We start from the raw sequence: 25,613 nt of genomic DNA on the forward strand, positions 1-25,613 counted from the left end.
GCTGTGAGGAAAAACAGTGTGTACATTGAGCTTCTTCCGCACCGTACGTAGCCAACCTCGCTAATCGGAGGTGCGAATGTACAACGGGGTTTGCGTGGTGTGGTGCCGGATAGGCCGCGGCTAATGAAGACAATGATACCAGCATGTTGTCGTCTTCTCAAAGTCCAGGAGTCCCGTTATTTTGCATTGGAGTCCGACGCTCGAATTTCTTCTAAGGTCCTCGACCTGCCGCAGACTGACGCCTGGGGCTGCGGTCCTCCCCTGCTTTCTTTCAGCAACAACCCGTCGCACCGCTACTACCTGGCCGTGGACCCCGTGTCGGGCTGGCTCTACGTGTCGGACACCAACAGCCGGCGCCTGTACCGCGTGCGCTCGCTGACGGGCAGGGTGGGCGATCTGACGTCCAACGGGGAGGTGGTCGCCGGCACAGGCGAGCAGTGCCTGCCGCTCGACGAGACGCGCTGCGGCGACGGCGGACGGGCGGTCAACGCCTCGCTCACCAACCCTCGCGGTACTCGCCGCAACCTCGCACTCTCACCGCCGGCACACTGCCTCCTCACCGTACCGTGTTGTGTAAGGGACTCTGTACTGTACTCTGTGTGTGTATGTGTGTACTCGTGTGTGTGTGTGTACTCGTGTGACAAAGACGGTTGGGCCTGGTGCTGGCCACCCACTCCCTCGCGTGCCGTGCCGGCCTTCATAGGTGTTCGCTAACAGCAATTGCTCCTACAGTTTGTTAAGGCTATATGAGGGATCTTTGCCTTGTGTGTGTACCCATGTCCACATGGTAGTGTAGTGCTTAGCACGCAACATTCCGAACCCGGCGACCCGACTTTGATTCCTCCTCACGACCACCACCAATGACGATTATCTTAACCGGTCCTGGCCCTCCCGAGGTTAACTCGGCCTCAAATTAGTACCTGGTGCGGTGTGTAAACATCGCCACTGGGGAGACAAAGGCTGTCGGGTGTGGTGCTGCCCAACCAACCCCTCTTGTGCTGTGCCGGACTTCACAGGTACCCGCTAACAACACCTACAGTCTGTTAAGGCTATACGGGGGATCTTTGTCTTGCGTACTCGTGTAGGCCGCTGAACGATACTTTGTAATTGTTTGCTTGCTTACTCACATGCCACGGCTGCCAGATGATCTTCCACTTGTGTGAGCCATAGAGAGTACTTTGCCTATTCTATAACACTGAACTGCAAGGTCTAGCGTGATAAGAACCACACCACTATAGCAGCACCCTTGGTTTCTCAGTTGAAAAGTTAAAACTGTGCTGTTATTACTCTGGACATTCCAGTACGTGTGGCAAACTGTGAACCATGATTTAATAATCTGGTGACCATGTCGATATCGTAACGTAAATGACCAAGTCTCTGAGGCGTGGGACCCAAGCTCTCAGTGTCACTCGAAAGCCTGGTGATAGAGGGTGGGGCCTGGAAGTAGGCATCGATTGAACGTTGTGAATTTGAACTGATTTGCGAGATCTTACATGTAAGATCTCGCAAATCAATTGGCAAATGAAAGTAAGCAACGGAGGTGCCTACAGAGAGGATGGGGACAAGAGGCAAGGCAGTCATGTTGTCAAGAAGAAAGGGCTGCGATGGCGAGGACACCTACTTTAAGGAGTTACCACGAGCACTGATGGGACAGAAACAAACACAAGGCAAAGGGAAAAGAGAACCCATCGGAAGACAGAGTAGACAGAGACTCTGGGCCCTTGGACAGAGACTCCATGCGCTTTGGAATCTTGAGGGGTTAGAGTGATGGCAGAGTACCTGCCATATGTTCAAATGTATGTGTTTGCATCTGCATTTTGTGTTATTTCCTGTTCTTGTTAGTTTTCCTTAATATTCCTGCAATCTAGCTGTAATTATTACCCATGCTGAAGCAAAAAAAAACATTGGCTGAACTGAATCGATTCCCAGCCAAAACCAACGCTATTAGCTTGGGATGTCTGAGCTGGTCCTGGGCCCCACTCACCAACCCATACTGACCAGCGTGGTGAAGTATGGTCAATCAACTTTCACGATTAAATAGCACGAGAAGACATTCACCCAGGAGCTGATTGACAAAGAAACCAAAACCATTTATCACAAATATATTTTACGATTACTTTGGCTCTCTGACATGACCAGACTCACACAAAACATGAATGTAGCTTCCACCGACGTGTTTATGTTTCCCAACATTTTTTTCATCGTAATGTTTTTGCTACGTATCAGTACATGTAAATGTTCAATTTCTATTCTGGACCGATTTGATGTTTGATACCGAGAGCGATAGATCTGGCCCTTCCACTCTGTGAGAAGATGGCATTTCATGTCAAACGAGAAAAAAAAACTAAACAAAAACCACCCACACAACTGAAAACCCAGGCCTTCCCACTTGAGTGCTGAGCACCCACACATTCTCCTCTGCCCCCACCTCTTTCCTCCCTCCGTCTTTGTCTGCCGCTGCTTTAGGGGTGAGACACTGAACGCAAGAAATCCCTTTCGTTAGCCCTCTCTGCCATCTCGACGTGAATTCCCGCATCTCCGGGATTGTGAGCGAGTGGCCTCAGGACCATGCGTGTGTGACAGCCCCCGGCCCACTGTGTTGCAACGGTATCATTGTGAATCTAGATTTGAAGTTTTGTGGCCTTAAAGTGATTCGCCATCGTGGATTAGCACGATTGGCTACGTACGTGCATGGAATTATACACCACCATCATCATCAGCCATGATCAATCCGCTGCTGGATGAAGGCCTTCCCATAAACCGCCTGCATCTCTCATGATCCTGCGGTATAATAAAAAAAAAATATGTAGATCCCCCCCCCCCCCGTAGCCTTGACAGACTCTTGGGGCAAGTGCAGTTAGCGAGAGCACCAATGAAGGGCAGCACGGCACACGAAGGGGTGGGTGATTAGCACCACACCCGGGGCCTGTTTGTCTTCCCAGTGGTGATGTTCACACACCAAAGCAGGTACTCATTTAATGCTCATTTCACTTAGGGGAGGCCCAGGACCGGTTTACATTTTCGCCATTGTCATTGGTCGTGAACTGGAATCGAACTTGGGTGGGTGGGTTTATGGTGCAGTGCACTGACGACTAAACTACTGCTCCCCGTATTGTATAGGAGAACCACGTAGCCACCCAACGGACAAGCTGATTTCATAGCTCGTCTCCTCAGTAGGCGGCCGTGCCATTGGAAGCGTTTCAATTCCTCGGCTGCCATTCTATCGCCGTCCTTGACCCTTCGGCCTTCATCTCTTTTTGTGACGCGTCTGGCCCGAGCCCATCTGACCTTCTCAACAGTCTTCCCGATGTCATTTCTGGAATAATTCATCGGCCAGCAAAAAATATCTGCTGGGGAAGCGTTAATTGTGCGTTCGAAAAAAGAATTGAATGTGCCATTGTTATCACGGTCACATTCAGAAAACATATTTTCTCCAAATCCAATCAAACTTCAACTTAACCATCCATTCAGTAATGTTTTTTTCCAATCTTCCATTGCAACGCACTAATGGCTGTTTTATGCTAAAAAATTACGATCTATAAAACCTGCGTGTTTGTGCTTCTTCAGCGGGGTGTTTAATTTTTGAATTTGTATGCTTATCTCTGCGGAGCTTGCATTTATATCATTTCTTTTTCCACCATTTATAAATATTCATGTTTGTGGATTAGGCCGCCGTTAATTAAATATACCGCGCTTTGTTTGTGCTTTTGTTTCGTTGGAAGCTCCTCTATACATGAGGCTTTTTTCCTGAAAATATTTTTTTAATCCGATAAAATTCCACGGAGTGGTGCATTACATGTGACGCAATAGTCTAAAATCATTCTCACATTATTCCTTTTGAAAGAAAATTACCGAACTTATTTCATCGTAGGATTGTGAGAGATGGTGACAGCTTGAGGAGGGGTAGAGGCCTTCATCCAGCAGTGAAACAGAAAAATCAGTCACCTACTCTTTTTCCTTCTCATTCTTCTGCAGCATCATTTCAATTACCATTCGTTTTATAAAGAGCCAGAGGAAGTGGTTATATCCGCTCGCTGTCCGGAATCGCACTTGCTCACAACGCTCGACTACGCGAGCCTTGGAGCGGCGCGCGCACTCCATCCACGTCGCGCCAAGGCTGCCTGCCTCTGCCGCGCGCTCGCTCTCGGCATCGACAGAGGAAATGCGCGGAAGCACCGACGGCTGCTTAAATTTCATTGTGACGACTGTGTAAAGAGAATGCGCGTTGACGCGAAACTGGAGGGGTAATTTCATGCGCGCGAAGGCATTAGCCCTCAAGGGCATGCGTGCGTGCGTGCGCATCCATGCACCGGCCCCGTATCAATCCACTGCTGGATGAGAAGGTTCCTCACTGCGGCATTGCCGGGTCACGAGGATTGTTTGACCATACTTCAGCGTGCTGCTCAGTTAGAGCTGGTGAACGTGGAGCTCAAGGCCGGTTCGCGTATCCCTCGCCACGAAAGTTACCCGTGGCCAGGAACTGAACTCGGGTTATCGGATTTGTAGCACAGCATGGTAACCGTGCTCCATCACTCCACCCAATTCTCGGGTTGAACAGATGGAAATGTGAACACATTCTGAAGTCATCTTCCCGAGATGAATACCGTCCAACGCAATATTTGCAGCTCCTGAAAATAATAATATTAAATAATAATTCTGTTACAAGACTGACTTGCGTGAGCCATGAGTTTTGATCTCTCTCCATCTGCCTCTGTTCTCGGTGTGCCGTCGGTGCAGGTGTGGCAGTGGATAAGCATGGCATCATTTACTTTGTGGACGGGACGATGATCCGGAGAATCGACGAGAATGGTATTATCTCGACGCTCATCGGCTCCAATAACTTAGCCTCCGTGCGACCGCTAAGCTGCGACTTCACCCTCGACATCAATCAGGTCTGAAGCTCTCCCTCCTTCCCCTCGTGCCGAGCGTGAATAGTGGCACGGTTTGAATTTAACCCTTGTCAGTAGGATTTATTATTATTATTGCAACCATAAATCAAGATTTCAGCCAGTGTTGCCAAGCAGTTAATTGGGGTTTTTTTATCAACGTTAGAATTACACCATTACAGGTTTGTATCGTGGGTGCTAACTTATTTATTTTGTTGAATATGTTTGGTGTATTTTAATATTTTACGAGTTTTTTGCATTTTCTCAATCCATTGCTGGTTGAAGGCCTCCCCATGATGTTGCTACTCGTGGTGGTTGTTTAGACATACTTCACCACACTTGCCAATGCAAGTTGGTCAAGAGGTTTTGTCAACCACTGGTTCAGATATAATTTGACACTGATGTTAACCGTGGTCGAGAATTGAACTCAGATCCTAGGCAATCTGGCACTGTGCACTAACCACTTTGCCACCGCTCCCCCGGTATAATACATATCTACAAAATCCTAATTATTGAGGTTACCCTCATGTTAATTTGCTGGAACACATTCTGTGTGTTTGACAGAAAGAATTTGCTCTTCCCTTTGTTAAGTTGTACCACATCCTCAACAAATGCTCAGATATCATGGGTTCAGAGTCCTTAATAAAAAAAAAAGTATTTTATCTCCATCTGGAATTGAATTACGAGGTTGAGACACCAAATTTCAATTTAAGGGCCAAGGTTGAGGACACTCGGCATCTAACATGAGCGCAATGAGTGAAGTCACCATAGCACGTGGAAGTTTTTTTTTAACAAAGATGGCTTTTCCATTATCGCAACGGCACAAAGCATTAATTCATGTAAATTACCCTGCACACATATATGTATATATATACATGGGGAGTGGTAGTGTAGTGGTTCGCACACAATGCCACAAACCCGGCTGTCCGAGTTTGATTCCCAGCCATGGCTAACATCAGGTCATGAGCCTCTGCTACGTCACCTCGGCCTTAAATGAGCACCTGGTGCGCTGTGTAAATATCAATACTCGGGAGACAAAGGCGGTCGGTCGGTCAGGCATTGTGTTGGCCACAAAACCCCCTCGTGCATTGTGCCTTCATAGGTGCTTGCTGACAGCACTGGTCCCAAACAGCCTGTTAAAGGCTACAATGGGGAGCTACGATCTTTGATTTGATATCATTACAGGGGTTGCCAGGTGTTTCCAATACCACCCCGTAAACTTTCAGCAATGATCATTCATTACATTACCGTTGTCTGGAAAAAAAAGTGAAGGTTAAACTTGCATTGATAACACTAATTTAACCAAAGACTTTACCACTTAACAACAGTTATGGGCAGTTTCTAACAGAAAGAAGAAAAAAAAACGCGGACTTTATATTGCTATGATTGCCATTTTTATTCCGAACAAAGTGCAAACTTTTGGAAGGGGTGGCTTTGAGAGTTGCACGCAGCTGATGGACCCCAAATCTATTCCCACTCGTGGACACCACGGTGTTGTTGTGTTCGTTTGGCACAACATGTGAGCATAGCGAAATCGAGCCAGAGCCGCTGACAAGCTCAAGACACGCTTCTTTATCGTTTCATCATCTTCTCCAGCGCGCAACACTCGCCAAAGTCATCACTTGGCCCGTTAATAGGCACCAGTACCCATGAGTGCCTGCATTTATTATATATATATGTGCATTTTTAAAAATGTGCTAATTTTTTTAATTGCTAGAATCGTCGCTATCTTTATCCCCGCTGCTTCTCGTGTCTGGGAGCGGGTGTCCAGGACGTCCACTTTACCCAGCCGGTCCGGGAACACGACTACTTCCCCACCACTGGTGGCGGCTTAATGATGTTGTTGTAGCGGGTGTGAAAACAAATTAATTTGATCACAAAAACAACACCAGTGATGTACGCCGTATGAACTCAAAATTCTACGACTGCCCATGTTTGTTTGGCCTGTTCTTTCACGTCCTGTCAGTTTGCAACGCCCATGGCCACGGCTGACCTTAATTGTACGTGATCTACATAATGCTCTGTGCATGAGTGTGTGTGTACTAACCCTTATGGGGAGCGGTGGAGCAGAGGTTAGCTCTTTGCACTATGAACCCTGCAACCCCAGTGACGATTATCAGAACCAGTCCTGGGGCCTCCCCTAGATAAACTCAGCCTCAAATGAGTACCTGCTACGGTGTGTTGACATGGCCACTATGAAGACAAAGGCAGCTGGGAATGGTGCTGGCCACACCACCCCCTCGTGTGCCGTGCCGGCTTTCATAGGTGTTACTCGCTAACAGCACTTGCCACAAAAGTCTGTTAAGGCTATACGCGGGGGATCTTTTTTTTTGCGTGTGTGAACTGTTGCCATGTGAGGGTTGCATATACATGCTTCGACTCGCCGTTACGCACCTAATGGACACGGCGACGGTTGAACGGGGGAAGCGCCTCTGTTGTGGCTGTGAGGCCGACGTGTGAACCCAATACACTCCAGCCGTTTACGAAAAAATGTCCCTTGCACATGCCACTCAGGGCACGTTTCATGAGCTTTAACCCTTTTCCCTTTCGGATAATGTACGTTTACTTCATAGGTTTTTATTCCGATTTCATTCCGATTGCATACGTGCACGGCATCGGAATGGAATCCATTCGGAATGAAAGCGATTCGGCACGGAATCGAATCGATTCTGAACTGAATTGAAAGTGAAAGGCTACGCGGGAGGGGGCGTGTGTGGCACAGTTTGGCGCCAGCTATCGTAGAATGCGGTCGTGTCGATACAGTTTTCTGCGGCGAGTACTAAACCATGTCTTTAAAAACAGCAGCGCTATCTCGCTCGCGCGTTCCGAGATCCAGCGGTGAATGGGACACCCACCCTGCAACTTGCAGACGTCTCTGAACGGGAAAGGGTTAAGAATCCATTTTTATCGATCAACGCCTCGTTCCACATACGCGCAAGAGCGGTGGCGCAGTGATGAGCACGCTCTGTGTCATAAACCCGACGAACCCGAGTTCGTTTCCGAGCCGCAGCGAAAATCAGCGGCGCGTGATTTCTGAACGGTTCACGGGCCTCCCCTTCACCAACCTGCCACTGATCGCCGTGGTTTGCACCCTTGCGTATGATGATGGCAATATGTTCAGGAGCTGAATTCCAATGTCGAGGTCTGCTAACCACGAGAGGGTTGCAGTAGAGTGTTGGTGTGGTTTTGTTTACTCCTCCGTTGAAGGAGTGCAGACTACAGTGGTTAACTAACACAGTCCATCACCTTGGTGAGGTATGGTCAAACAACTTACACGTCTGGCACATCACAGGGAAGCCTTCATTCAACAGTGGCTTGTCAGCGGGCTAAACATACTGATTTTTTTTAAATACAGACTGTGATTTAAACATTTAAACTTGTTATAACTTTGGTTTGCTGAATATCCTATATTAATGTGAAACATTTCACAATAGTTCAGCACTTTTCCGTACTCACAGCTCTTAATGAGCACTCTCTTTTAAAGTGCTCAGAGCTGTCAGACAGCTCAGAGCTGTAATACGTTTCTAAATTCAACTTGAACTTGCTTGAAGAGGTCCCCTGGAGGTTTGGCTCTGCCCGTGATCGTGTGAAACCTGACTTGAGTTGGTTTTTGTGGTGGTGGATGTGGCGAAGGCGGGCCCCGCACTTAACGCCTTTCCACGCGTCGTTCACGAGGACCTGGTTTAAACGTTTACGGGCAACGAGCCGCGTCAGAAAACGTTACTTGAGCCCTGCTTACGAAGCCATTAGCGACGCCATTACCACCGCAATCACCGTTGCCACAGGGACCAACAACACTTCCTCCGTCAACAACGCCAGTACCGCTAATGCCACCGGTGGTACCATTAACGCCATTAAATGCCACGGCCCAGATTGGCATTGCAAAAGGAGGCACTGTTTCCCGCATCTCGGTGGGCTTTATTATTTAATCTGGTTGAAATGAAGGCCACCTGACTGACTGTTGCCGTTGTAGTTTTGCTTGGGCACGGAACGTGGGAATCTGTAGCAGCTGGATGACCAACAATGACTCCTCATTTGAGCACGCAATATGTTGAACGTTTGATTTAACAATGCAATGTTTAATCATGATCGATTGAAGATTAAAGCGATTTTGTTGCCACCTACTACAATTTCTCACTCGCATTACAAGATAATGCGGCGTAATTAACCCCAGAGCTCCCTTTTTGGGTAGTTAACAAAAAGAAACATACTGTAGCCAATCAAAATGTTGTAAAGAATATTTCAAAATGTAATCGCATACTTAAGATATGCTATGCATTATCTGATAATAATGATCACAATAATAACAAAAAATGCTCAACAATTATTGATTATATGAAAGGACTTTAATCTTAATTATCCTTAATCACAACTTAAATTGGTGCACATATACACCATAAGTTAATGAAGCCCTTTGTGCTCTCTATTTAAACGGGAGTAATAGTATGCCCCGCACCTCCGATTAGCACGGTTGGCTACGTATGGCACGAAAGAAGTTCAACGTATGTGCATACATGCCGCACAAAACGTGTGCATTTACAGCGATCGCTGAATGGGTGCTGATGTGGTGCAGGGTTTAACAGACCAAACTTACAATCGTCGGTTTGTTTCGATCTCCCATGGCAGAAGTTTTGATGCAATTCTGCAAGCCTCTTAAAGCAGCCCCCCCCCACCACCCACCACCCACTTCTGTCCACCCACCCAGCAGTGTTAATGGGTGGAGCACAGTTCATCGGTCGGTAGGTCTGGTGTGGTGGGGTAAAATGTGGGGACTCTCACCTCTTCCAAGATGTTCGGCCGTCCTTGCAGAGCAGGCCAATAACCCCGGAGAGGAATGCTCTGCATAGCTCCCACCTCGTGGGAGGGCCATCCGAAAGAAGTGACGAGTGCGGGCAATTGCAGGGCTGCACCTCTACCTTTACTTGTTTTGAACAACAACAAATGAAAGTTCAGTCGCCATCTAAAACCTTGCCGCAACGCGAGTCTCTCTCCGTACTCCACAGATGCAGCTCGGATGGCCGACAGCCCTGGCCGTCAGCCCGCTGGACAACTCGCTGTACATCCTGGACAACAACATCGTCCTGCAAGTCCTGCAGAGCCAGCAGGTGCGCGTGGTGGCCGGCAGGCCCATGCACTGCCCGCTGCCGCCGGTGGACCACCAGGGCGGCGGGCGGCTGGCGACCCACGTCGTGCTGCTGGCGCCCACGGCCATCGCCGTGTCGCACTCGGGCACGCTGTACGTCGCCGAGACGGACGAGCGCAAGATCCACCTGGTGTGGCGGGTGACGAGCGACGGGGAGATATCGCCGCTCGCCGGCGCCGCCTCCGAGTGCGACTGCAAGAGCGACGTGAGCTGCGATTGCTTCGCGGGCGACGACGGCTATGCCAAGGACGCGCGGCTGAATGTGCCGTCCTCGCTGGCGGTGTGCCCTGACGGCGTCGTGTTCATCGCCGACCTGGCGAACATCCGCATCCGGGCCGTGAGGCCCAACCGGCCCACCCTCAACGTCGCGGGCCAGTACGAGATCGCGTCCACCGAGGACCAGGAGCTGTACGTCTTCAACCGGGACGGCAACCACCTGCACACGCTGAGCCTCGTCAGCGGAGAGTTCCTCTACAACTTCTCGTACAGCGGCGACCGCGACCTGGTCACCGTCAGCGGCGGCAGCGGCGCGCTGCTGAAAGTCCGCCGGGACTCCACGGGGATGCCCCTGCGCCTCGTCGTGGACGACTCGCTCATCCTCTCGCTCACGCTCAACGCCAACTCGGGGCTCAAGAGCGTCTCCTCGCAGGGGGCCGAGCTGGCCTTCCTCACGTACCACAGTGGCGGCGGGCTGCTCGCCACCAAGAGCGACGAGAACGGGTGGACCACCTTCTACCAGTGAGCGCTCTGAGCCAACGCACATCGCGCGGGCGGGGGTGGGGGGGGAGTGGGCGGCGAGCGCTTGCAAAATGCGGCCAGCGATGCTGCCGCGACTGTAACGCTCTACCGCTCTGCCGGAGTGCTTTCAGAGTCGTGCCTCATATTTGTTTCGCACGCCCGCCGACGTTTTGCTCCACGCGCCGCGAGCTTCATTCGGGCTGCCGCCCGCGTCGGGACGGCTAAATGGCGGCGATGTCTCGGTGGTGTGGCATGGCAGGGTTTGCACGGTTCCTTGGCTCGGCTCCAACAGGGATTTGGCTTTGGATGAGATACGACTCCAAGTCCTCTGAGCTACTGCGGAATTTCAGCATGCGCGCCTGCAAATCCTTAACCCTCGTCCTGTTCTCGAAGCACCGTTGTTAAACGTTGAATCGTTTGGACAACACTGAACGACCTGTTTTTTTTTTATTTACGCAGATATGACGTGGACGGTCGACTGACGAATGTGACCTTCCCGTCGGGCCTGGTGAAGTCGCTCAACGGAGACGCAAGGGATGCCCTCCGAGTGGTGCAGACCTCCAGCCAGGACGAGGACGTCACCATCACCACCAACCTCTCCACCGTCAAGACCTACTACAGCCTGCTGCAGGGTCCAGCCAAAACATCTTTTGTCTTTTCCCCTTTGCTGGGTGGGCATTGGCCTGAATAATAATTGTTGCCCCTAAGCCGTCATCCTTTCAGATTGTAAAACAGGTTGTTCCTTTATAAGATTATCGTCGTCATCCTTCGATCCCTCCTCTGGCTCCCGCTTTAATCACACCGTTCCATCCTCAAGCTTCTGCATGGACTATCCGCACGGCTGAGATAATCACCGTATTCGTATTATCGTCCAGGCTCAAGACTCGTCTCTTCTGTCTGTGACTACCGTAATGTCATCGCCACACTCTGTCCAACTTGTAGCAATCTATGCCCTCATTTCCATCTGTGAAATAAATGAGATAAGATATTTTTAAACTCTCTAGATATGCATGTTTGCCCCTATTTGTACACCATCTTGAGATGCAGTCATATTCAAATGCTTTAAGTTACATTTATCATTTAAATTTGTCTTCAGCATCATCTTCACGGGGTCCTCACAATCTTCTTAAATTCCTATTACAGTTACCAGAGCTGAGAGCAGCACATCAGCCACGGTTCTGATCACCTTGCACTTAGCCTGCCCCTTTCACTCCCAGACCTTTCCAATCAATCAAGGGCACCTCCCTCGTTACCCCCCCTGGTTAACCTGAATTATAATTGACCTATTCAAATGTAAAAAAAAAAGATGTATTCCCTGGCGATGTTCACTTGGTTTATTTATTTTATTTGTGTATTTCCCTTCCCACCACCTTGAATGATTTGCAAGTTTTAATTGGGGCGCCACGGTGCCGAGATGTTAACTACCTCGCCTGGTATACTGGAGATCGTAGGTTCAGATGCCTGCATATTTGGAGTTTGCGTGTTCTCCCCGTGGTCGCGTGGATGTTTCTCCGGGTCCTCCGGTTTTTTCCCTCCACATTTAGAAACACGCGTTTACAGTATTTGGCAGCTGCTCTAAACTTCCACGCGATAAACCACTTCGTCGAGCTATCAATTGTGGCCAGGTCGCTTCTTGTTTGATTAAATTATTGACGCAGAAGATTGAAAGAAACTCTCTCGTTCGCTGCCGGTCCCGGCGGAGAATTCACGAGCCGCTCGTTTCCGTCGCACTCCCCCCCCGTCCCGTACAGACCAGAGCAAGAACGCGTATGCGGTGGGCCACGACGGCTCGCTGCAGGTGGCGTACGCCAGCGGGCTGCAGCTGGGCCTGCACACCGAGCCGCACGTGGTAGCCGGCCCCGCCAGCCCCGCAGCCGTCCGCCTCAACATCAGCCTGCCCATGGAGGGCGGCGTGAGCATGCTCGAGTGGCGCCTGCGCAAGGAACAGGCACGGGGCAACGTGACCGTCTACGGGCGCAAGCTGCGGGTACGCGCCAGAGGGGGAGACGCACGCAGACACGCACGCAGACACCCACACACGCACGATCTCCGTGGTTTCGCCTTCCCCCCTCCCCCACTTTTCGTACGCCCGGAGTTGATTGGCTGGAGTGGTAAACAAAATGTTACTAAAGAGGTGTCTCGGTTCTTTAGCCCTTCGATAGCACTGGCTATGAGCTGGTGGACCACGTTGGTGTCAGTGCGCAACGCGCAGCGGTCTCGATGGCCAGCAGTTGACGATGCTATGATGAAGGTCAAGGCACAGTCCTGCAATTTTCTGCTCAACGCCACTGCTGGCGTAAGGGCCTCCGCTAGAGCGAGGCCTTGGTGAGGCCTTTCAGAGGGCTCTTTGTTCTGCTGATCCACACTGGCCAGACATTACCCTCCGTTTACGCCGCTGCACGTGGGAGGAGCCCTTCCTCGATGCCATTTGAGCAGGGAATCACTTTGTCTCTTGAACTGTGGTGAATGCACTACTGGGTCCAAGCGAATACCACTTGTGATGAAGGAAGAACCGCATGCAAACGTTCGTACGTACATGTTAGAGAGTAAACCCACAACAACACAGCCATGTGCTGAACTCGAAAAGAATTGGCATGTTTTGTTAAGGTCACAAACCCTGCTAATTGGCTGCGTTGGGTGCTGGCAGGTTTAACGAAACATTTCTTTTTACGCAATCTAACCCAAAATAAACCTGTTATGGATAATATTGGTCGCGAAAGCCTACGGTGTTGTTCTTACACACCGTGCGGAGCAAGCCGTGCTGATCGGAAGTGCGGGGGGCAGGACAAACGTGGGTAACCTCGGCGTAAGAAGTCGACCGTTGACGCCCCCATCCCACCCACCACCACGCGGGCGCGCAGGTGAACGGCAGGAACATCCTGTCGATGGACTTCAACCGGCAGACGCGCACCGAGAAGATCAACGACGACCACCGCAAGTTCACGCTGCGCGTCGTCTACAACCAGCTGGGCCGCCCCACGCTGTGGCAGCCGGACAACAAGCTGACGGCGCTCAACGTGACGTACTCGGCGCGTGGGCGCATGCTCACGTTCCAGCGCGGGTCCATGTCGGAGCGCATCGACTACGACACGGCGGGGCGACTCAAGTCGCGCACGTTCGCCGACGGGCGCACGTGGTCGTACTCGTACCTGGACCGGGTGAGCCGCGGTGGCGAGATGTTAATTTGCCTCGCCTGGTATGCAGGAGGTCGTGGGTTCGATCCTGATCCTGACGCCCGTTGCATGTTTGGCGGTAACACTCTCAAAGCGCCGAACAGATAGATTCAAGGATCTATTTCTAGCCTGCCAATGTTATAGTAACCTCGCAGGGGCAGTGCAGTCGGCGTCGTTGAGTTGTGAACTCATTCCTTGTCTCGCACAGTTTGGGGCCATCCATTTAGTACGTACACATGGAGGGGGGAGGGGGGTTAACCCAAATGCTTACACTTGCGTATGGGGGGTCTACTGACATTGTACGTACGCATAGGAAACGGGGGGGGGGGGTGAAGCCTCGATAATTTGTCTACATTGGCCTTCAAATGAGCCACAGTTCAGTTTCTTCAGCTGTCAGACAAGTTCTACTGGGAGAAGTGGGACTGTGGGAGAGGTGTCACTTGTATGCCACCGTACCCCTGACTGCAGCTATCACGCAGCTCAGCAGTGAGTCTGACATAGTCTGGCGGCCTGCCCCATGGGTCACACATCCTTCAATCTGGCCGCACTGCAGACTGCCGCTGGCTCAAGGTTTTAGCTGCCGCGGTGTTCTCTGTTCATGCTGCTGCTGCCCGGACTTCAGCACTAACACTGGTCTGTACATCGGGCTAGTGTTACAGCAGATGTTCAGTCGACGCACTTTATATAGAGACGAGTTCGCCGAGTTTTCATTGTGTTTTAAGATCATAATAGAATAACCAGTCAGGATGGATAACACGGTCAAGTATAACTGTTTGTTCAAAGCTGGGTGTAAAGCTAGGCCTGGCGTTTGAACCTAGCGGACACGAGACAAACTTTTTCAAGGTACGCAACTTAATTCGTTAATGCAGCCGGCGGTGGACTATCTGTTTGCTTAAACACGTTAATATTATTAATCCTTTATCGTTTCTGCGTGGATTAAATATCGGTCGTTCTATAGGATTCGGGGGGTGGGGGGGGGGGATGTAAAAAGTACGCGTGCGTACAGGGAGGGGGGGAGGGGTCAAGTTCTGACAGATGTTTGCGTACCTACTAAATGGATGCCCCTTATCCTACGATCCACTGCGGCGCAATAAACGCGTCGTCTTGGTGTGTGCACAGTCCACGTCTCGTTCACAGCTGATATCCTACAGGCCTGGGGGGTGCAAACAGGAGTTAACATTGAACCCCCCTTCCCCCCCTGACCCCTCCGTGTGCTCTCCTCGTCTCCAGTCCATGGTGCTGCTCCTGCACAGCCAGAGGCAGTTCATCTTCGAGTTCGACTCGTCGGACCGCCTGGCCTCCGTCACCATGCCGAGCGTCGCGCGGCACACGCTGGCGACTCTGCGCTCGGTCGGCTACTACCGCAACGTGTACACGCCGCCCGAGAGCAACGCCTCCGTCATCCAGGACGTGGGCGAGGACGGGCTGGTGCTGCGCATCGCCTACACGGGCACGGGCCGGCGCGTCCACTACAAGTACAAGCAGGCGGGCAAGCTGACCGAGGTGCTGTACGACGGCACGCGCGTTGGCGTCACCTACGACGACCTGACGGGGATGCTGAAGCTGGTGAACCTGCAGGATGGCGGCTACGCGTGCACGCTGCGCTACCGGCACGCGGGGCCGCTCGTCGACAAGCAGATCCTCCGCTTCAACGAGGAAGGGATGGTGAACGCGCGCTTCGACTACAGCTACGACAACGGCTTCCGCGTCACGAGCGTGCAGACGGTCATCAACGAGACGCCGCTGCCTATCGACCTCTACCACTACGACGACATCTCCGGGAAGGTGGAGCAGTTCGGCAAGTTCGCCGTCATCTACTACGACATCAACCAGATCATAACCACGGCCGTCATGACGCTCACGAAACACTTTGACGGCTACGGCCGCGTCAAGGAGGTTCAGTACGAAATCTACCGCTCGCTCATGTACTGGATGGTGCTGCAGTACGACAACCTGGGGCGGGTGTCCAAGCGCGAGCTCAAGGTGGGACCGTACGCCAACACCACCAAGTACACGTACGAGTACGACGCCGACGGCCAGCTGCAGAGCGTGTCCATCAACGAGAAGGTGACGTGGCGGTACAGCTACGACCTGAACGGAAACCTGTACCTGCTGAACCCGGGGAACAGCGCGCGGCTCACCCCGCTGCGGTACGACCTCCGTGATCGCATCAACCGGCTGGGCGACATCCGCTACGTCGCGGACGAGGACGGCTTCCTCAAGCAGCGCGGCTCCGACTCGTTCGAGTACAACTCCAACGGGCAGCTCATCCGCGCCTACAACAAGGCGGTCGGCTGGAGCATCGCCTACCGCTACGACGGGCACGGCCGCCGCGTGTCTCGCCGCTCCGGCACCGGCGAGCACCTGCAGTTCTTCTACGCCGACCTGGACTACCCGAGCCGGCTGACGCACATCTACAACCACTCGAGCTCCGAGATCCTGTCGCTGTACTACGACCTGCAGGGCCACCTGTTCGCGGCCGAGTTCAGCGGCGGCGAGGAGTTCTACGTGGCCACAGACGACCTGGGCACGCCGCTGGCCATCTTCAGCAGCTCGGGGCTGGTGGTGCGGCACATGCAGTACACGGCGTACGGCGAGATCTACGTGGACACCAAACCCGACTTCCAGCTGTGCGTGGGGTTCCACGGGGGCCTGTACGACTCGCTCACCCGCCTCGTGCACTTTGGCCGGAGGGATTACGACATCCTGTCGGGGCGGTGGACGTCGCCGGACATCGACGTCTGGAAGGACATTGGCTCCAATCCCAGGCCCTTTAACTTGTACACGTTCAAGAACAACAATCCCGTCGGAGACATGCAGGATGGCATGAAATACGTCACAGGTAACCGAGCCCTTCCCCCCCCCCCCACGTCTCATTCAAACAAATGTTATCATGGTATTCTTGTCCATATTTTAGTATTAAAGCACGGATTAAAATACGTGTTTATTGAAGAAAAGTTATAAAATCGTTATTGTGTCACCCATCTTGCTCTCAGGTTTTTCTTGTATATAATTGAAAATATTTGGGTTGTATTTAGAAGAGATTTTGCTCTTTTCACCGTATGTACACTTTTAGCCTTACATACCAATGGGGTCTTTTTTTTCTTGTCTAATATATATTGAAAGAGTTAGATAATTACCAGCAGGTTAACATTTTTTTTTTGGAGAAAACTCTCACAATCACATTAATAAAAACATGGAACCTAGGTTCGGAAGGCGCAACCTCATCTCCACAGGACGTATTTTTAGATCTACACATGTAGACACGATTGAATTAGCGACAATTTGCCTAATCCCGTGCACATACACACAGCCTATATGGCCGGTTCCCATTTGATTCCTCCTTCACGTGAACTCCCGGTGCGTAGACGATAAATATTCTGCGACGCCCAGGGTCCAGTTCCTCTACCCATGCCTCCTTGTCCATCCCGACGTATCGTCCATTTGTCGCCGTATGCCACCTGAGCTCCCTCTCTCTCTCTCCGAGCCGCGGGCATTTCCTGCAAACGCTCTCTAGAATCCCAAGAATCCTCATGCACATCTTGCGAGATAGTGCGCACGTGTGCGGAATGATGGAAAGATCGCTTTAAGAAGGCCCGATGTTATCGCGGAGCTCCGGAGAGTTTAAAATCTGCCCGGTGAGCTTAATGCAGCGCCCTATTTTTCATGCCTGAGTCGACGCTCTAGAAAGTTTTCAACAAAATAAATATAGTGCTGCGTGTCAAGAAGAAGCAGGGAAAGAAAGAAAAAACAATCCATAGTGTGGGAAACAATCGCATCTGGACAAAGTCTACTTTTTGTCCGGTCGACCCAGGGTGCTGAAAATGTGCTGTCAAAAATTATAATTTGTAAAAGCCATGAACTACTTTTAACATCTTACCTTCATAAGCGTCGCCAAACTATGTAGTCTAAATGGGGCTGTTTTCCTGGATGCACATTTAATAAATGAGATTAACCTACGATGTATTAGAAATGTGCAAAGGTGACTGTGTTTTTTGCTGTGTACATAATTAGGTGCTTAACCAAGTTAGGATGATAATGATCACGATGATGGCTTTCAGTGGTGATTGCAGAGCTAACAATGATGGCTTTGATGACAGCTTACCTAAATCACAAGTCCCTTTAATATTATTTTTACAAAACTCACTCCCCCCCTGTATAAAAAAATAGGCCAAAGTTATATGATTTATGGATTTTGTTATTCATTAAGACCAGCTTGCAGCCAGTGTTAATATGCGCGCTGATAGGAACCGGTTACATTCGTGGCAGATGGTAGAATTAAAAAAGCAAAAATGTAGGTAATTACAAGCTTATAATTGATGAAATGCCGTATATCCCCATCGCTCCTGATTAGCCCTGCTAACGCACCTTGTCTGATGGATGCAGATGTGAACAGCTGGCTGCAGACATTTGGATTTCAGCTGCACAACGTGATCCCGGGCTTTGCTAAGCCAAAAGTGAACTCTTACGAGCCGCATTATGAGCTCACTGCCAGCCAGAGGCAAGACACAGCGCGGGTAAGGACGCATCTACAAAAACGTGGCTTTGGTAATGCTAATTACATGATCTGTTTTGTGTGTGTTTTTGTATTGTAGTTGTGTGCACTCCTGAACAAAACTTTAAAATCTCCAATTCCCAGAGCCTGGGAGTTGTATCTCTACACATTTTGTATAATGAGCCCTCCCCATCCACCGTTGTTTGTAGGCAGCTGTTGCCTGTAACATCAATCAGCCAGACAGCAGCATTTGTTCAATAGACCACGTGCTGCTGATGAGTCATAAAAGTGAAACCGGTCGAGCATCTCTCTGCTCAAACTGCCGGCTGAGTGTGACGCGCTGCACAGTGTTAACGCGATTCCCGCACACGGCTAACATTGGTGGCGAGTATATACTCTTAGTTCTTTCGGTAAAGTCACGTAGGTAAAAATTGAAATTAAAATTAATAAAAATAAAACAATAAAATCACGACGTTTCGGAGGCAACTCCGTCATCAGGTGGGACCGTCACAGCCAGATTTGCTGCATCAAGCAGCAAATCTGGCTGTGACGGTCCCACCTCCGAAACGTCGTGATTTTATTGTTTTATTTTTATTAATTATAATTTCATTTTTTACCTACGTGACTTTACCGAAATAACTAAGAGTATGAATCCTTGCAGTCACGAAAGCTTCAAATCTAGAATTGGTGGCGAGTGATATGAAGTATATATGATCTCGTGTTGCGACCGCCCACTTCCCAACCTGCACTGACCGGCATGGTGCGATATCGTGATCAACGTGGCATTGGGTGGGGGGTATTATTCTAGATTTGAAGTTTTCGTGACTGCAAGAATCTATACTTTTTGGTTCTTTCGGTAAAGTAAAGAACCAAAGAGTATGGGTGGGGGAGCTTCATCCCGCAGTAGATTGGGCTTCAAAACGAAAAGTTGATAGATCGACTTAAATGTCCCACAAATGTTACGGTGATAAAAACAAACCCTCGTCTGCTTTTGCCTCCTGCGTTCATCGTTTAGTTCGTCTGCACACGCACGCAAACACGCAACGTTACTGCCGTGCTGCACTGGTGAGCGTGTGCTGGACTTACAACCCAGACAGAGGTCACCGTGTCCCTCTCCCAGCGAGGAACGATGGGGGAAAGTTTCTTAGACCCCCCCCTCCTCCATCACCCGTGTCCACTCAGCAGTGTAAATGGGCAACGCCGCCATTAATCAATCAGCAGGTTTGTTTGTGGCGGGATAAATTGTGGGTACTTCCACGCTATGCACAGTATGTTGAACATCGGTTGGCTATGTACCGTTGGGTAAGAAGTTCAACGTACGTAGATACATCTTTCGCACCGTACGTAACCAACCGCGCTAATGATGCCAGCGTGGAAGAGTTGACCAATAGCCTTTTTAGGTAGGTTCTCTAGAGCTGCCTGTAGTGGGGGGAGGCCCTTCTTCCAGCAGTGATGTGCACAAACACTTGCAGGGCTACACCTTTACCATATATATGTACGTTGAACTTCTTTCGCGCATCGTACGTAGCTTGACCGTGCTAATCGGAGGTGCGGGGGAAGGACAACGACTGGACACGAAAACTACACGCAGAGCAATGTCTAACATGTACGACGTATTTGTCGCTCGCAAAGGCCGTGTCGTGGGTGGACTGCGGGGTGCACAAGAAACTCAAGGCCTTCACCTCGCTGGAGAGCCTGCCCATGCGCGACAGCCCCGACCGCTCGGCGAGCCGGCACCGGGACGCCCGCGTGTGGTTCACGACGGTGGTGCCCATCCTCGGCAAGGGGGTCATGTTCGCGAACAGCCACGGGCGCATAACCACCGACATCATCAACATCGCGAGCGAGGACAGCCGCAGGGTGGCGGCCATGCTCAACAACTCGCACTACCTGGAGGGTCTGCACTTCACCGTGGAGGGCAAGGAGACGCACCACTTCGTGAAGGTGGGCTCCCCCGAGGGCGACCTGGCCACCCTGGGCCTCACCGCCGGCCGCAAGACTCTGGAGAGCGGCGTCAACGCCAGCGTGTGGCAGTCGACGGCGCTGGTGGCGGGGCGCACGCGCCGCTACACCGACGTGTCGCTGCAGGCGGGCGGCGTGGCGCTGAACGTGCGCTACGGCGGCACGGCGGAGGAGGAGAGGGCGCGCTCGCTCGAGGTGGCGCGGCAGCGCGCCATCACGCTGGCGTGGGCGCGCGAGCAGGAGCGCGTGCGCGACGGGGACGAGGGCAGCGCGTCGCGCGCCTGGAGCGAGGGCGAGCGGCGCCAACTGCTTGCCGAGGGGAGGGTCGCCGGCTACGAGGGGTTTTACCTCCTCTCGGCCGAGCAGTACCCGGAGCTGGCCGACAGTCCGGCCAACATCCAGTTCCTGAAGCAGAGCGAGATAGGTCGCAGGTGACAGCCGGGAGAAGATGCCTTCGTTTTCTCCGGTGGAACAGCCGGGTATAAAAAAAAAATTTCTTTTACCAAAACCTGCTGTGTAGGACAGCAGAGAGAGGCTAACGACTGTCACACTCCTCTGGTATGTATAAAGAGTGCCCTGTTCGTAGGGAGTACATTGCCTTTTGTCTACAGAATAAAATAGAGAAAGGAAGGGGAGAAAAAAAACACTTTTTTTTGTAAAAAAAAAAAGGCATGAGCTGTGAAACTCCTTTGCAAGCAGAAACTATTGCACATGAAACGGGAATGGAAAATTCCGGTGCATTGTTCTCTCTTTTAATCCATCAAAAAAGAGAGATAAATATTGATTTACGATTGTGGAATCCTGACTATGCCAGGAAATAAATAGGGTTCCCATCGGCGGGCAGGAAGAGAACCGCATGAGAGAGAAAAAAAAAACTTCATGCAACAAAAAAATGAAGAGGGGAAGAAAAAAAAACTGCTTTTGTGTGAGAAATCTTGATAACGGCAGGGGATCGCTTTTCCCGTTTCTGATCATTTCTCCTCTGAGCGGCTTCAAAGCAAAGTCAAAAAGGCGGCATCTTTACACAAGAAGAGCAACAAACTGTGATCAGTGGGTGGTAACGCGAATTTGGTTTCTGAAAAAGAGCAAAAGCAGCAGGAATTGATGTCCTGCCGTCGCCGCACGGAGAATGATGAACTGCGTGAGTCGCACTGTCACAGAGCCTGTGGTCTTTCTCTCTCTATATATATTTCGTCTGCTGCGTTTGAACAGGCTACGGTGCCCGCGTCGCCTCTAGGGATAGACAGAGCACATGAATGTGTGTATTTTAGATATTTTTTGTTCATATGAACCAAATGTGTTATCCCAACGCCTTAACTTTAATTAGTTGGATTGTGTATTATAAATAACTCGGATTTTAAGAAAGTGTGATGTTAGCACTACACGGGAGCATCACTGCATTGGTCATTAATGCAGCACTTGAGTTGAGAAAATGCGGGCGTATAAAAATAAGTAAATAAAAACATGTCGACTGAACCCTTTGTATAAAAAGATTTCACAAGAATAAAAAAAATGCTACTTTTTTTTGCAAGATTTTTTTGAAATGTTTTGAATGCTGCTTAATTTTGTTTCGTTCAGTCAAGAAAGGCAACATTTAGTTACGTTTACTTCATTTCACGTCCGTTCACTCTGCGGTGCGCTACATACCCAATATCGAATATTTCTAAAGCGTAGGCTTTTCCCCGTCCGTTTCGAAGGGAAATGCCACTACAGGGGCGGACGTGCAATGGCTGGTGAGGCGAGCTCGCATCAACGCACAATTTCGCTGTCAAAGGATCCCGGAGCACAGCTTTGTCAAGACCCACTCATGAATTCTCAACAGACAAAAGGCAGCCACTGACCGGTTAATGAAGGTGCGATTTGAGCAGTGAAAATCCTTGAACGTTGAGCGAAATCCTTGGCTGTTAACCACCATTTTTTTATACGTATATTTTTATGGGGGTTTTTTTCACCATTTTTTTTTACTGTTATCGTTTTTGTGTTCTTAAGTTATTTAGTGACTGTGCAAAAAATAGTAATCCGCAAACGTTTATGCTTGTCGATACAGATGTATAAGTTCGCTTTTATTTTCATGCACATTGACGTTCACATAAATCGGTAACATCTCCCTTATTTTTCCTTAAATAAGACAAAGGTGTGACCCAGTTTAGCCTCCAGACTCTAAGGGCAAGTGCTGTTAGCGAGCAGCTATTAAGGCTAACACAGCGAAGGAGTGAGTGTAGCAAGCGCTGCATCAAGCCGCCTCTGCGACGTTAGCTCATTTTACCAGGTCTTTACGTTCAGCCGAGTCTGACCATTGTACACACCTGATCACGAATCGACCACGTGTGATGACTCTAGGGGACCATGTGACCACTACGGGCAAATAGAGGCGCTACCATTCACCGCGATGCTAAATGAATAATTTGTTAATTGCATTCCAGAATTGCGACAATTCATTAAATCTCTGCCCGGGGGGGGGGCGGTCAATTGTTCCACCCATCATGATCGTGCACATTCCCACGCTGGTGAATGCCCCCCTCGCCCAGCATGCACAGCCAGCAGGAGACCGCTGTGGTGTAATGGTCAGCGCACACTGGACTTGGCAATCCAGAGGTTCGCCGGTTCAATGTCGTTCAGGCAGCAGTGGAGAGCAATGTGGCATGTTTCTTAAATCCTGCCCGCCTCTCTTCACCCAGGTGTTCGAGTGGGCATCACCACCAACGTTGGTCGATTTGCAGGTTGTGTGTGGTGGGGGAAAAAAAAGTGTGGTGTTCCCACCTCTGCCAAGAGTGTCTGGCCAGGGTGGAAGAGTAGGCCAAAAACCCCTCCTCTATAGAGCTCCCTCTAGCGGAGGTCCTTCTGCCAGCATAGGTGAAGGCAATTGCAGGGTTTCACCTTTTTTGTATACAGTCTGTACTATTACACGCTGCGTTCCACAATTATGCACCTCTCACAAATACACTTTCATTAAATACCATACATACACACCAACACGTACACGTGCACACCCACGCTATTGTAACTGTGGCTATGGGGTGGTATCACAGACATCGAATGCCTGGTTGTCAGCTTGCTGCCAACTGCCAAAGACTTTCCCTCCCTCCACACACAAAACATGGTATTGGAAGGCCCAATGTAATGCTTATTTTAATCCTCGTTTTCAAGCTTTTTTTTGTATATCTCGGTGAACCACATCTGTTTCAGAGCGTACAACTGCGCAGTTTGCCGTGATCATATTTAGCTGCATGTTCTGTGAACAGCGCCCGGACTCGGGTTGCCCGTGGGTCAAAGGTAGCTGGGTCGTCATTCCGTTTGGTCATTATTGAGCATCGCGACGCATATAACAATTCTACCGCGCTTTTGTGTTGTATGCCATCGTCAATTGGTGCTGCATTTATGGACTAACAGTGATGGGTGGTATTTAACTTTTAGCAAATGCATAGGTTTTGTAAAGGCCTTACACACTGGATTGAATAATGCTTTAATTTTTTGCTACTTTTTAAAGATGTGTTTAGCGTTTTTTGTTTCTTCTTCTTCTAAAATGATGTTCAAAACACGTTGACCAAGTCTGCGCTACGTCACGATTGTACGAAGTAAAACGAAAAAAACACTGTTTCTAAAAGCTTCAGAGTGTGACACTGTGTCGCGTCTCGGGCCGCGGTGTAACCATTTCGAAATGCATTTTACACAAATTACAACAACAGCAAGCAAAACGTACTCGATATGAAAAAAAAACGAAAACCAGGTTCATACTCTTAGGTTTTTGCGGTAAAGTCACGTAGGTAAAAATAAAAGAAATAATACAAATTATAGAAATAATAATAGAAATAAAATAAAAAATCACGACGTTTATTATTATTTTACCTACGTGACTTTACCGAAAAAAAACCTAAGAGGATGAATCCTTGCAGTCACGAAAGCTTCAAATCTAGAAGAAAAGCAGGTTATGTATGCCTGTGGCATATGAAACAAATGGCAGACATTAGCAGGTGATGAGGTCATTTATAAATGTTGCCTCGATGGAGGTCATTGAACAGAAAATGCGCTGAAACTTTTTTTTTGTTGTCCTCTGTCAATTGATTCTCTCCCATCCAAGCCCATCTTACGTAACTTTAAAGCCAGAGAGTGGCTTAATGTACATCATCAACCTTAACAGGATAAAAGCTGTCCATTTTTTAAACTGTCTGTCAGCGAGGCTTTAGAGTGATTCCGGGAAAATATCTGGAATTTAAAATAAATACTCTGAGCGTGCGTGCACTTTCTAAAGAAAAGAAGAATATCCAGGAACTCTTAACATTGTTTGATTTTTCAATGGCAATGCACCTTGAATATTATTTTGCGTGAGGTTTTTCTGGAACATTTGAATCTTTTGTATGCAGGAACTAGGAAGCGGTGAGTTGAAAATGAATGAGCGAATGGTCCAAGACACAACCATAATTCATTACAACACAGCAACATCCCGATTAATCCCATCCATTACCTCGAACGGCACTAGTTGTAAGTTAATGCAACGTCACCTTAATCAAGCCTCCGTCCACACAAAATGTGTGTTACTTGGTATTATTTTTAGCGTGGCACAAGGTACGTTTTGGCTTGGTGAGCCACCCTATTAGTTAAGGAATTGTCACTGCTGGGATAAAATATAGCTTCAAGTGTTATTGTAAATCAAAAATACGGACACTCGGCTGACAGGAAAACTGAGCAGTGTTCCCTTTTTTTATGGATCAGCGGAATGTATCAAAATAACAAATTGCATTTAATTGAAGGCACAGGGAGAGGAGACACTGCTTTGGAGATAACGAAAAGCAATATAATCACTGCATTTATTTGACAAACGTCTTGGATTTTGCAGGAGGCACAGCTTTGATGTACATTGCGATGTGAAATTAATTTGGGCAAAATTCTTCCAAATTTTCCAATGCAAAAGAGCATTGAAAGACAGGTTTTAGCCACTGCATAATTTATTATTAATTTCCTCAAGATTAAAAACCAGCTAGGGAGGGAGGGGTTGTAAATGCCCTTTTTCCCTTTTGGAGCCATTATTGATTTGTGAAAATTTCAAATGTCTAAAAGGGGCTTACGACTACTTATCACCTTCACTTACATGGTCACTATCGCTAAAGAAATGCATTATTTTATCCGAGATGTTAAGCTTTAATTAGTGTGTGGCCAAAAGTGTGTGTGTGTGTGTGATGCCGAGATGGAAAATATTCTGTGAGCACGGATGCGTTAAT

General features: G+C 49.5%; 1 protein-coding gene across 4 annotated transcripts in view; it reads left to right on the plus strand.

Moving 5' to 3' along the window:
* The window catches only part of LOC144732291 (teneurin-3-like), a 417,468-nt gene extending 393,467 nt beyond the window's left edge, over positions 1-24,001 (plus strand). For all 4 annotated transcript variants that reach the window (XM_078613736.1, XM_078613738.1, XM_078613737.1 and 1 more), the window contains 9 exons: positions 276-511; positions 4,738-4,892; positions 9,890-10,767; positions 11,227-11,399; positions 12,519-12,754; positions 13,629-13,925; positions 15,171-16,782; positions 18,327-18,457; positions 20,068-24,001. In XM_078613736.1, the coding sequence (XP_078469862.1) occupies positions 276-511; positions 4,738-4,892; positions 9,890-10,767; positions 11,227-11,399; positions 12,519-12,754; positions 13,629-13,925; positions 15,171-16,782; positions 18,327-18,457; positions 20,068-20,832 (4,483 nt within the window). In that variant the 3' untranslated portion in view covers positions 20,833-24,001. The remainder of the gene's footprint in view (positions 1-275; positions 512-4,737; positions 4,893-9,889; positions 10,768-11,226; positions 11,400-12,518; positions 12,755-13,628; positions 13,926-15,170; positions 16,783-18,326; positions 18,458-20,067) is intronic.
* Positions 24,002-25,613: the final 1,612 nt, after the last annotated feature.

The sequence above is a fragment of the Lampetra planeri genome, chromosome 42 (genome assembly GCF_965212315.1).
Source record: "Lampetra planeri chromosome 42, kcLamPlan1.2.h2, whole genome shotgun sequence".
In the NCBI taxonomy this organism is placed as follows: Eukaryota; Metazoa; Chordata; class Hyperoartia; order Petromyzontiformes; family Petromyzontidae; genus Lampetra; species Lampetra planeri.